The 12,510-nt window shown below is 37.7% G+C and overlaps 1 protein-coding gene across 7 annotated transcripts in view; it reads left to right on the top strand.

Moving 5' to 3' along the window:
* Window positions 1-12,510, top strand: part of KIAA0232 — a 67,738-nt gene that overhangs the window by 27,253 nt on the left and 27,975 nt on the right. For 5 of the 7 annotated variants that reach the window (XM_084517085.1, XM_084517079.1, XM_084517080.1 and 2 more), the window contains one exon: window positions 4,717-4,854. Coding sequence is in view for 6 of the 7 variants with exons in the window: in XM_084517079.1 (XP_084373205.1) it covers window positions 4,717-4,854 (138 nt within the window). In the remaining variant the exon portion in view is untranslated. Of the gene's footprint in view, window positions 1-4,313; window positions 4,480-4,716; window positions 4,855-12,099; window positions 12,313-12,510 lie in introns of those variants that run through there. The other 2 variants (XM_084517084.1, XM_084517083.1) reach the window with 2 other exon arrangements.

Genomic DNA, 12,510 nt, shown 5'->3' with positions numbered 1-12,510 from the left:
AAAATGCTGCAAAAAGAGGAGTGTTTGAGAGTTCCCTGTGTCAGCATGTTTTAACTCGGTACATTCTTCTGTCCTCTAAGACAATTATGTTTATAGCCTTAAGATCTCTTTATTCATAATTCAAAATAGGAATGTTGACCAAGTAGGTAATTGCAGTTATTCAATTCATTATGTAAAAAGCAGAAAAAGTTTGCATTTGATCATCATCTTACAGTGTGTCTAATTTAATCTGTAGTATATGCAGAGAGAATCTTAGGGAACTGGGTTCTCTGAACTTCCTTTAAGAAGAAAATTCTGATTTCTTAAATGTGGTTTTCTGCTGATTTGATTTCCCCATTTTGGGAGTATGTCAATCAGCTTACTTGCTTGTGTGTTCTGCTGATAAGGCAAAATTGAAGCTTGTTTGCTTACCTGAGTATAAACTCAAGGTCCCAGTGTTTCTGCATCCCTGATCTTGACTCCAGCTTTTATGGGTAGTTTCAGCAGGATTCTTGATATAAGTTTTAACACTGTTTTTCCCTGTTATGCAGACCATGACTTTCAAAACAATTTTCATTCAGACTAATCACAAGGTGTCACCTTTGTTCTCTTACTGGTAGTAGTATTTCTCTACTGTCTTCAAACCAAATGAGACCAAGTAGAATCACTGCTGAAGTTGCTTTTCTTTTGCTTCCCCAAATTTTTGGTGAGTATGGAGAGAAGTGGGGGAACCGCTGCAGTTGCATAGTTGAGCAGGAGAAACAATTTAGAAAGCTATTTCTAAAATTTGCATCTGTATATTAATTTAGTATTGAGTTAAGCACCAGATTTCTTGAGGCAGCATTAGCAGAAAGAGTACAGGTACTTCACTAGAACTCCTTTAGCCATCTTTATGATTCTTAAATTATTCTCAAAGTAAGATTTTGCACATATTATGTCTTTGCAAATTAAAAATCTCTACTGTGAACTCACCTAGTTATGTGGTAGGTAAAGTAGGACTCTAAAGAATGGATAATTAAATAGCAGTTTTGATATTTTTCCAATATCCAGATGGCTTTCTACTTCTGTTGATATATATTTAATATTGGGCAACTTAGCAATATTGGGCAGTTTGTTTTAAATGTTAGGATTTTATAAGCCAGACTTCTGTTTGGTTGTAGTTTTTTTGTTTTGTTTTGTTTTTTCTTTTGTGTGCACACACTTTTTGAACCCATCAGATCGGAGTGGAGTTGCTTTTATGAAATGTTCAGAAACCACTGAACAGAATTGTGAAAATGCAAAGTTACTGTAAAGTTCTTGCACTAAAATGAGCCTTATAATGAGACCTCTAGCTCTGTTAGGAAGCAAAGGTAACTGAAGGCATCCAGCTGCTGAAGAGAACAGAAGTCCCTAGTGATTCTTTCCACGTGAAGTAACTCGTTTATTCTGCTTCGTGCATACAGCATGTTTTGTTGAGCTGCTTTCTTTACCGTTTGTCACAGAGTTAACATTTCCCAGTCTAAAGAGTAAACCTACTAATGGGCTTCTCGCAATGGAAACTTGAAAAAAAAATGGAAAAGGTTAATTTAAAATATTTGAAACTTTTGGATTGCTTTTTTATCAGTTTGGTCAGCATGACAGCAGAATAGCACTTACTTTGCGTGGCAGCTCAAGTTCTAAAACGTCACTGTAAGAGTACGTGATGTTTTCTAGTTCTTTTTACTTTTCCTCCTCCTTCCTTTTAAATTATTTCGGAGAGGTTCCAGGGCATTATAAGACAAGAACGACATGTAAGGAATTTATTTCCTTCACTGTTTGGTAGTGTTTTATGGGTATTTGAATTCTGTGCAGTAAGTGTAAGGTACTTGATAAATACTGGCTGCATCTGCTGATAAATGGTGTAACTTATCTGAGGATTTGAAACTGTAATTTATGGTGTTTTGCTAATTTTGTAAAATGTGAGGCTTAAAAAAAGGGGGGAAAAATGACAGAAAAAAAAAGTCAAAACCTCAGGTTTTCAGTATTTTTTTTCCTATAAAAATTAAAAGGCTGATGTGGAGCACTGAGAACCCTGTGTTCAGAAACAAAGTTTTCTGTGCATTGCCTAGAGAGGTAGAAAGGAAAGAAGATTCTGCCAGAGCGCTGTCCGCAGTCACTGCACCCTACAGGATGGGTCATGTTGGTCCCAGAGTGCCTGAATGAAGTGCTTGCTCCAAAAGGAAGGATGAGGTGGTGCAAGTCCAGCTCAGGGCTGGATGCTTAAGAGAAAATTCCACTCAGCCCCCCTCTCCCCATTAGAAAGGGATATTTTTATTGCTAAGAGTAAATATTTAAAATTGCAAAATACCAAAAGTAATAGAGATTTGTCAGGTGCCTTTCAAAATTACCTGTGTGGCGAACTGAATCGAATGCTTTATGGCAATTCTTAAGCCCTGCTGACAGACCCCTAGCACGTGCGGTGAGTAACACGGCCCTTCACAGAATTGTAGGGGTTGGGAGGGACCTCAAGATGTCATTGGGTCCAATCCCCCTGCCAAAGCAGGTTCCCTATAGCAGGCTGCCCAGGTAGGCATCCAGACGGGCCTTGAATATCTCCAGAGAAGGAGACTTCACAACCTTCCTTGGCAGCCTGTCCCAGTGCTTCCTTAACCCTCATCATGAAGAAGTTCTTTCACATGTTGGTGCGGATCTTCCTCTGTTCCATCTTGTGGCCATTGCCCCTTGTCCTGTCCCCACAAACCACTGAAAAGAGGTTGGCCAAATCCCTCTGTCTCCCACACTTAGGGTACTTATAAACATTAATAAGATCCTCTTTGTCTTATTTTCTCCAGGCTGACCAGACCCAGGTCTCTCAGCCTTTCCCCACAGGGCAGATGCTCCAAGCCCCATATCAGGCTCTTGCTGAGACCAGCGGGGCTGCGCTTGGACAAAGCTAAGCTGCAGCATAGATAGAGCAAAGCATGCTAGTGTAAGACATTGTCTTAATCACCTTTCCACCTAAAAGCAGAATAAATGAAGTCACCTAATGCACATTTGCTTGCATGCCTGGATTTTCATTTTAAAGAACCTTTTGCAAGTGGATATATGATTTTTTTAGTAATTGTGCCTGCATGTGGATGAGCAGGACAGGCTTTGGAATCTGGTGGGGGTAATTGGGTCTCCCCAGTGTGCGTGCTTCCATGTGAACGTTGAGTTAGTTAACCTCCTCATCGTGGATGAAGAAACATATCAATGCAATTCTGGAAAACATTTATTTATTTATTTTTAAGTTGAAGTGTAGAGGTGCATAGTCTATTGAACCTGTTTTGTGATATTTTAAGTGAGGGTAGGCTTTAGGCTGGGTTTCATTAGGAGCAGATGAGAGGTATGTTGAGAAGCATTGGGTTTTTGTGAATCCCTCTGAAGATGGTGATTTTGACCAGCATGCATTGAAAGGCATAAAGATGATTTTCCTGATAGTCAAAGTATTTCTTTGATCAGATGAACACGGGAAATCATATGTATAGATCTGAACGGACAGCGAGGAATAAGCAAGTCTAATATATTTCAGGAACGAGATGAGTGTTTGCCTGAATGTGGAAGAGAGAGTAGGGGAGACAGGCAGAAGGGTTGGAAGTGCACTGTGATTGCTGCTGGTATGATTTGGCTTTTGAAAAGTGATGTAAAACAGATGCTATGTATCTTGAGATGATTACATATGATACAATAGCATTTTTCTTTATTTTTCTTAATGCAAATTCTCCCTACCCACAAGTGCCTGATTTTCTTTAAAATTAGTTTAGGTTTAATGGAAGATAGACACTATTATCTTTAGTCAAGACTGAGTTGAAGGCTTTCAGATCTAACATTGCAATTTCTTCTTTTGGCTTATTTCACTTAAGTTTGATCCTAACTCTGAACATCTTGCTTTTCATCCTTATTTCAGAGATCAGTGCAACTCTAGCACATTTTGTGTAAATTACAGTGATGCATTCAACTGTAAGTTGGCCCTAAAATGATCCTTATGGTTATCATAGAATCATAGAAAGACTTGGATTGGTAGGGACCTTAAAGATCATCCCATTCCATCCCCCTTGCCTTAGGTAGGGACACCTCCTACCAGTCCAGGCTGCCAAAAGCCCCATCCAACCTGATCTTGAACGCCTCCAGGCATGGGGCATCCACAGCTTCTCTGGGCAACCTGTTCCAGTGCCTCACCACTCTCATAGTAAAGAATTTCATCCTAATATCTAATCAAAATCTCCCCTCTTTTAGTTTAAAACCATTTCCCTGTGTCCAGGTCCCTCTGGATGGCAGCCCTTCCTTCTGGTCTATCGACTGCACCACTCAGCTTGGAGTCACCTGCAGACTTGCTGAGGGTGCACTCGATCCCATTGGCTATGTCATTCATAAAGATATTAAACAGCACCAGTCCCAAGAACCATTGTGGGACACCACTCATCACTGGCCTCCACCTGGACACAGAGCCATTGACTGTAGCTCTCTGGCTGCCTTGCAATTGGAAAACAGCGGCATTAAAGTGTGAGTAGCCTCCATGTCCAGAGAGAGTACATGCACTTTTCCAAGTAGTAAGTGTCTTGTAAATACTAGGGTCTTCTGTAGCCATTGGTTTTAATCAAACTACGTTTTAATTTGTCAAACAGCAGTTTTTAGTGGATAGGGTGAGTTTGTTTTTCTTTTTGAACACTATGTTGTTTGTAGCCTTGTGGTCTGTTTACATATCTTAAATAATGTAATTTTCTTTATTTTGATTTTTAGGAGAATGACATCTTCCTGGGCTGGGAAAAGGGAGCTTACAAAAAATGGGGAAAGAGTAAGAAAAAGTGCTCCGATCTAACACTAGAGGAAATGAAAAAACAGGCTGCTGTCCAGTGTCTTCGCTCTGCTTCTGATGAAGTAAGTTGGGATTCTTTAACGGATTCTTAAGACTTTATGCCATTCTTTGAGTTAGATATATTTAACTTGTGATGGTTGATCATCTAGTCTGTGGCTTCTTAAAATACAGTATCCCCAAGAGTTCTCTCAAGTGTTCTTGTTTTTCTTTAGGAAATTATGAAACCTTTATGTGGCGGTAGGATTTCACAAAAGATTCTGTACCATGTAGTGTCATGCCTTCCTTTCTGCAAGCCCTCACCTATTATTGTTGAGGACAGTTGCAATGCACCAGTTTGTGCTGAAATTACCACAAAGCTTTGCATAAGGGTAGTTGTTAAAACTCTGGATTTACTTTGTGTTGAACTCTGAGCAGCAAGGAGTAGAGTATTTGGGCGGAAAGTCATCTTGCTTTGTGCATGGTGTATGTGCAATCCAGAATTGCTAAATAAGATGCAGTGTAAGTACCAAACATTAATTTTCTACATTGCGTCATTAAGTGGAAGTGGAGTTGAAGCATGCTGACTGGAGAAGGTAAGGAGAGGTGAAGGCAGCAATGGGAAAGTGGTGAAAGGGAGGCTGTAGAAGGAATTGTTTTTAAAAAAAAGTCTGTGGCATAGATCAATGAAAGCTCTTCAGAGAGATTTTTCAGACAACAGAAATCAGAAAGTCTCTATCTTTTAGTTACAAAACTACAAATACTTTTATCTGTCACCACTGAGGTGAAACTCTGCCCCCGTCTATGCAGCTTGGTTGCGTTATTGCTCCATACAACTTCCTGGTCACGTCTGTGATTGCACAAGCATTTGTGTGGTTGTGTGGAGAGCAGGATTGGGAAAGAGAATCAGTATCCTGAGATTAACCTGGTTGGGGCGGAGGAAATGTTAACCTAGAGAAGTTTCCCGGTCAGATTTGTATAGAGACTTGCCCCAGCAAGAAAGAGGAAGGTATGCAACTAAGAATAGTGGAGGATGTCGTATTGATTTATGTGGTTATTTCCTGCACCACCATCTTCAACAGCATTCCTATCATATATTGGCTTATTTTTATGAAGCTACTTGGGCAGAGTTACTAAAGTGTTAACTGACTAATTGGGGAGTTTTCTGAACTCCGTTTTTCCCTTTACTTACAATCTGAGCAAAGTGATGCAAAATGTAATTTTGTTGGGAATTTACTGTGCTCTTGTAGTTGCAGAGTGTTGAGGTCAGCACTCTGACTACTGTAAAACTAAAAGTAAATATGAAGCAAGTATGAAGAAATAATTGCAAGAGGTAATGCCTTTCTGATGGTATGACTGTCTTTGTGTACTTGTTTTATAAACAGCAAAACAGTAGTTTCATACATAGACTACAGGAATATTGATTGATTTTTAGCTTTAGGAATGATGCATCATCACATAAATGACAATGAAGGAGCATCACTCAGAGCTAAATTTATGTTTAGAAAAACAGTTGAAAAGAAAAAAGGAAAGAGATTGATTTATTACCAATCCCTGCTCTGCTTCCCCTTGAATGTTTGTTTAATCTAAAACAGAGTAAGAAGGGAGGAAGCCCTTCAAGTAGGCTTTTAAAAGAATGAAAAGATGCATGATCTGAAACTCTGAACAAGTAACTTCCTCTGACTCCTGCCACATTGTCAGATTTTATTGTTCAATGGGAAACTATAATCTGTAACCTGTAGACTCCTGTTGTTATATCAGGGCTATTTTGACATCTGCTACGTGCCCAGATACTTAAGCTTACACATTTGGTGTCTTTAACAAAACTGTAGGTTATGTTCTTTTTTTCTCCCATTTTCAAACATAGAGTGGAACCTTTAAACCTCTGTCAGGGTTTGAACATTGTTGCTTAATGCTTTTTTGTAGGTAATTTAATGTGTATTGTAGAAGAGACAAGCATTTGCTAAACTCTAGAGTTGAGGGAGGGAGGTGATCCTGCTTTGATATGAGAGATACCTTAAAATAACTTTTAGGGAATCTTTTCTTCCTGCTTCTTGAACACACTTCCTATGTTGGCTGGTGTCTGTATGTATTTTTGTGTGCTGATTCAACAGGAGTACTTGGTTGTTCTTGTACTTTGAAACAGTATTGTAATACCATTCAGGCTGCTCTATGCAGTGTTCGTGACTTAATTGCAAGATAAAAATACTCCAAGTGGTGTGTGACAAGTGTTCTTATAAACTGCTAAAATACAAATAAACAACTCTTTCCAATACCACTTGAAATTTTAACTGTTTCCTGAATCGTCTGAGAATGTTTACCTTTTTGTCAAAGCAAAAGAAAAAGTATCTAATAGGAAGAAGTTGCGTGTGTTTGTTACATCTTCATAAATACACTAAGTAGCAGCTTCTAAAATTTGGTCTTGGACTACTAGGCTTACTCCTCGCAATTAGGTAGGAACTCCTCCCTATACGTGCTAGTTTTCCTGTTTCTTTTAATTTCAGTTATGAGTCTTACTGTAATCTGAAAGAGTACTGAAAAATACTTTTTTTTTTTCTTTCTCTGTGGTCCCTTTCCAAAGTAAGTGGATACAGAAATCAGTATCCTCACCCATACATGTAACACTTCCAGTGTAACCTCTTCTTTCAACCTTAGCACTGGAGCAGAGCAACCAAGTTTGGGGTAGTTCTGTTATTCAGAACAATATAAAGAAGTTTAAGTGCACTTAAACTGAAGTGTATTTAATTACTATTGTATTTAAGTGAAAATGCCTAGATTTGATCTGTGTGTGTCTGTAGAGAAAGTATACAGACATGTACATGCACCCAAAGTTTTGTTTTAAAAAAAGAAGACAAATGAAAACATGAGGATTCTGAAACTTGATTTTTTTCTAGGGGTGCAAAAGCATGCAGAGAATGAAAGCATATTGAAGGTTACTAATAACTTTTCTAACTCTTATAAGCAATGCAAGAGATCCAAATACCATGCTTTTGATCTTCATACTATATTATTTAAACTAATAATGCATTGAGAAATTGCCGAGTATTTGCCTCCTCCCATTCAACAGTAATCAAAAGCCTGAAAGTTGAGTGATTGCTACAAGAAGATCTTGTCTGATGTGTGGTACGGAGAGGAAATCATAAAATAGATTAAAATTCCCTTGATAAGAGTAAATGCTGTTTTGTCAGTCTTTCGTGTAAAGGCTGAAATAAATGTTCTGAAAATTTCTGTGGATTTTCATTCTTAGGGAGCGTTTTGTTTGGTAGCTTAGTTGTGTTCCTTTTAAAATTCAGTACTGTGTCTCGTTAAAAAAAAAACGAGACAGTAACAACTAATGCTGTAAAACATTAGAGACAGAAATCCAAGATTCTGGTTATAAATTTTTTATTAAATTTATAGTGCAGAAAACAAGCATTTGACTTCAAAAAGCCTAAGTTTCTTCCTGAACCATTTCCTAAGTTATGCAGTATAACAAGCGAGGGAGGCTGACCACTTAGCATCACTTATGTCTCACCATGGCTGAGTATGTTGTGCACTAAGTACTTTTGTGAGAGAAGACCTGGTTTTGACGAGTACTCTCTGGGACACATAAGAATGTAAACAGTTTACATATGCATATTTTGAGGACAGTATTTTTTGTGTGACAAGCATTTTGATGTCTCAAGGTGTTGATTTTTCAAGTGCTGCAGACACTCTTGATGCAGTTAGAAGCAGAAAAGATGCAAATACGTTGCAACTTACCCAAAAATGAAGACAGAAGGACGATGAGAAGAACCTTCAAGACAAGTACTTCTGTGCGGTACTTGCAAACCAGTTGCTATTTTTACTGCCAGTTCTATTTTTTTTTCCAAAACACTTGAATGGAATATAAAGAACACTTCAAAGAGATGTGCTGAAGAATTGTTCAAATTCTAAAATGCCCATTAATTATTGACTTTGCTTAGAAATCTTATTCTCTTATCCTTCTGAAATATAGAAGTAATTTAAAAATGGTGGTTTGTAATTAACTGGCAGAGTAAGGGTATCCATTCTAATGGAATGCTGGGTTGAAAAAACAACTGCTTAGGACTGAGGAATATTTATGTAAAATTCCTTATTTTTGTCAAAGGACTTTTATAATGAAAGTACTGCCTCAAAAATTGAGTAAAAACAGCAATTGCTGTCATTAAATGACTTTCTGTTGTTGTTCTGTCTGGTACACCTGAAACTGAGAAGGTCAGTTTGTTCATGTATAGTTTCTGAGATGCTTTTACTTTTTAAGCCTCTTAATTCTGAAAGTCAGTAAATTGCTTTGGATTTGAATAATGAAACTTGTTAGTAAGAGGACAGAACACAGGATCTCTGGTACCCTGAAGTTTAGCAAGGTGGGTACTGTCTGAGCAGGCCTGATTGCCTTTTAACTGACTGCTCAATAGAGTGAGCAGGTTAGTTATTGAAGTTCCTGTGTACTTCACTCACTGAACATGTGTACTGTGACATGTGAAAGTCTACCCCAAGATGGTGCTAGAGCTTTAATTAAAGTAATCAGTGTATCGTTATTCTGCTGAACTGTGTGAGGACATCTTAAGGTGTGGGCATGCTGCAGTTTGGAGCATTGGCTTTGCTTGCTCTCAACTGTGAGGGAGGATCACCCTTCTGATGGCTGTTATCGTATGGGAGTGCTTAGGGGACCAAGTCCTTTCCTAGACAAATTATACCTGGATTGCTGTTTCTTGATGTCTCCCCTAGTTTGAATTTCTTAACTCTCAATTTTCTTTGGTTTTACATGCTGACATGCAAAATGTTTGTTTTTCTTCCTGCTGTATTCTAAACGGTTAAGTAGTAAACATTTCTGTGTGTCTGACAAGGATGATTGCTGGAATCTTTTTCCAGGAAATTCATAAACACTTCACAACATCAGAGCATGTAATCTTCCTTCTGGGTCATGTAGTTGGCCTTCTGGAAAGGCGTATACTATCTGTCTTTAGAACATGTAGCATTATTTAGGAAAGGATTTTAAAATTAGTCAAGGTGCTAAGAAGGATTTTTAATGAGATGTATGTTTTGAAATTTAAAACTGAGCTAGAACTGGTATCACTTTTTTTTTTTCCCCTGTGAGAAAGTGCCATAGGGTTTTATTATATCCAACCAGTCATTGTTTCTGTACACTAATTTCATTTGTATTGGTTTAAGAGAATTTGCATTGGCTCTGTATTAACCAAATCTGTTGGCTTACAAAATTTATCTAATCTGTGTTGTACTGAATTTGACAAACTGTTAAACTGTATTTTATAACTTCGGGTACTATACAGAAAACTGAAGTGAATTTGTCTTGACAAGGTAATCATCACAGAATAAAATAGTTGCAATAAATCAATTCCTTTCTCCTTATCACTTTTGCAGTCCAGTAACATTCATGGTAATGTGTATCTGCTTTGTCAGGTTACTGAAGCTGCTACCCTGAGAATAATAGTAATTTTCAATGAAGTTGACAAAGTTTTAATTATTCCAATGTTTATACCAGTTTTCTTGATACAGAATAAGTATATATTGAACTGGAAAAGTTCTTCACAGGAGCTAAGTCTATATGGAAGTTATATTTAAAAGTTACTTCATTTCACGTGTGCTCCCAACAATAACGGGAGCACAGGGGGGCAAGGGGATTCTTTTGCCAGCATCTTCTCTGAGAAATCTGGGACAGAAAGAAGTTTGTATATCCATGTGAGGAGAGAAGATGGTACGCTGTTTCAGACACACAGCCATGGCTGTGAGAATGGTAGAGAGGTCAGTTATGGAATAAGAACTTGGGTTTCATCATAAAATCTACTAGACTAATTTTCCTTAGTGTAGGAAACCACCATTTTCCATAAATCCATAATTGGAGCCCATTATGAGTTCTTATCTTAAGAAGAAGCAGACTTCAGTGTACCTAACAGGGAATTTCCAGGTGTCCCTTCTTTAGTTTGCCCTATGCAAAAAATCACTTTTGCATGACTGTTGAAAAACTTTTAAGAGTTTCTCCCATTTCATTGGGATACATACAGATAAGAATAGTTCAGCATCTTAGAGCTGAAGTAGTGTGATTAAACAGTAAGCACTGCTTACAAGGATACTAAATCTGTTCTGGCTTCGAAGTCAGCATGTTTCTTAACAAACGATTAATAATATTCAAGAGTATTTTTTTTTTTTTTTTTTTTTCAGAGAGAAATTATCCTTTCTTTAAGAAAGAACTTGAATCTCAATGTAGCTCACTTTAAGATTAGGAATCTATAGTGGCTAGAATGAAGTCATTGTAGAATTAAGTTATTTAACTCCTGTTTAACAGTTCAGCTGGTTTGGTAACCCACATTTAGGGATAGCGCGTTCATGTTAAGTCAGTTTGAGTTTAGAACATGGTGTGTAAAGTGGAGAGTAAAATCTCTGGAACCTGAGCCTGATTCTAGATACGTGATTTACCTTTCCTAATGCTGTCTTAGTAAAGAAGACAGGACTAAGAGAGTTGCAAGGAAGTATTTTTATCTTCTTGTTGGAGAGCTGTTGCTTAAATATTGCTTGAAGTTGGATGTTTTTTTACATTGTCTGTTTGTCTGCTAAAAGAAATCAGACATTCCAAGATCGTACATCTGTTGAAGATTATTCAGAAATAATCACTTACTCACAGCCCCAATAGAGAAGTTAATAATTGTATTTTTTTTTTCTGATTGTACCAATATCTTTGGTGTAAATCATTGTGTATTCAAGTAAAAAGATAAAGATTTGCATTCTTGCTACTGAAGGGACCAACAGTGTTGTTCAAATACGTTCTCTGTCATCTATCTTACTATATTGGAAGAAAATAGCAAAATGCAAACTGGAGCATTCTTTTATTCCTTAGAGCTCTACATGGATTGAGCCCTCCAGGAGGGATGTTGTTTTGGTGGATTTATTTATATATTTAGTGGTGATCTTGGGGGTGTGGATTTCTTTAGTCCTTTCTATCTCTTGAGTACCTCTTTTGAGACTATTGGCAGAGATTCTTGGATTTGATTAGAAATTAGATACCTTTTCCAACAAGATTAAGTATAACAGTTACCATTTTCTATGCAACTTCAAATAATAAATTCCCTGCTGAGCCTTAAAACCAGGTCCAGGTAACAGTGACAAGGCTGGCCAGCGATCAGCTTGCTTTTGCAAGACAGCACTAAATTGACCTGATCATCTAATCTTGATATTTATGAACATAAAGATAATGCTTTTTGCTTGTTTTTCACTTGTTTTGGTTTCAGACTTTGCAAAACTACTCACCACACTATATAGAACTCAGCTTATTTTGGGTGCCTGTATTTACAGGACTGTCCTGCTTCCCCACACAGGTGTGTTGTTCTGAAGATCGATAAAAGCTGATGCAGGACATTAAGCACAAACAAAAGGAATACATGGCTGAATTTACCTGGGAATTGTTTCTTGAGCAATAGATTTACAGACACAGCTTAAAGTGGAAATAAATGGAGCATTCCTCATATAGATGAATAGCAGATCCAGGAATTTTAACTGGAAATTCCTCCATGCAGTTAGCAAGGGAAACAGTAAGTTATTTGTCATGTATGCTTAATAAAATTTGTAACCTCAAGAAAACTTACGTACTATGGCAGTAACTGCAGGAAACTGAAGAAAATTTCAGGAGTTCGGGAAGCAGTGAAGATGGTTGTTTTTTGTTAGCTTGTGTGCTTCTGCCCCCTTGACCATTGATTGGCAAGTTACAGTCTGCTCTCATCCTGGAAGCA

The sequence above is a fragment of the Aythya ferina genome (assembly GCF_964211825.1).
Source record: "Aythya ferina genome assembly, chromosome: 4".
Lineage (NCBI taxonomy): Eukaryota > Metazoa > Chordata > Aves > Anseriformes > Anatidae > Aythya > Aythya ferina.
The sequence above is the reverse complement of the archived record's forward strand: the minus strand, read 5'-3'. Positions and strand labels throughout refer to the sequence as shown.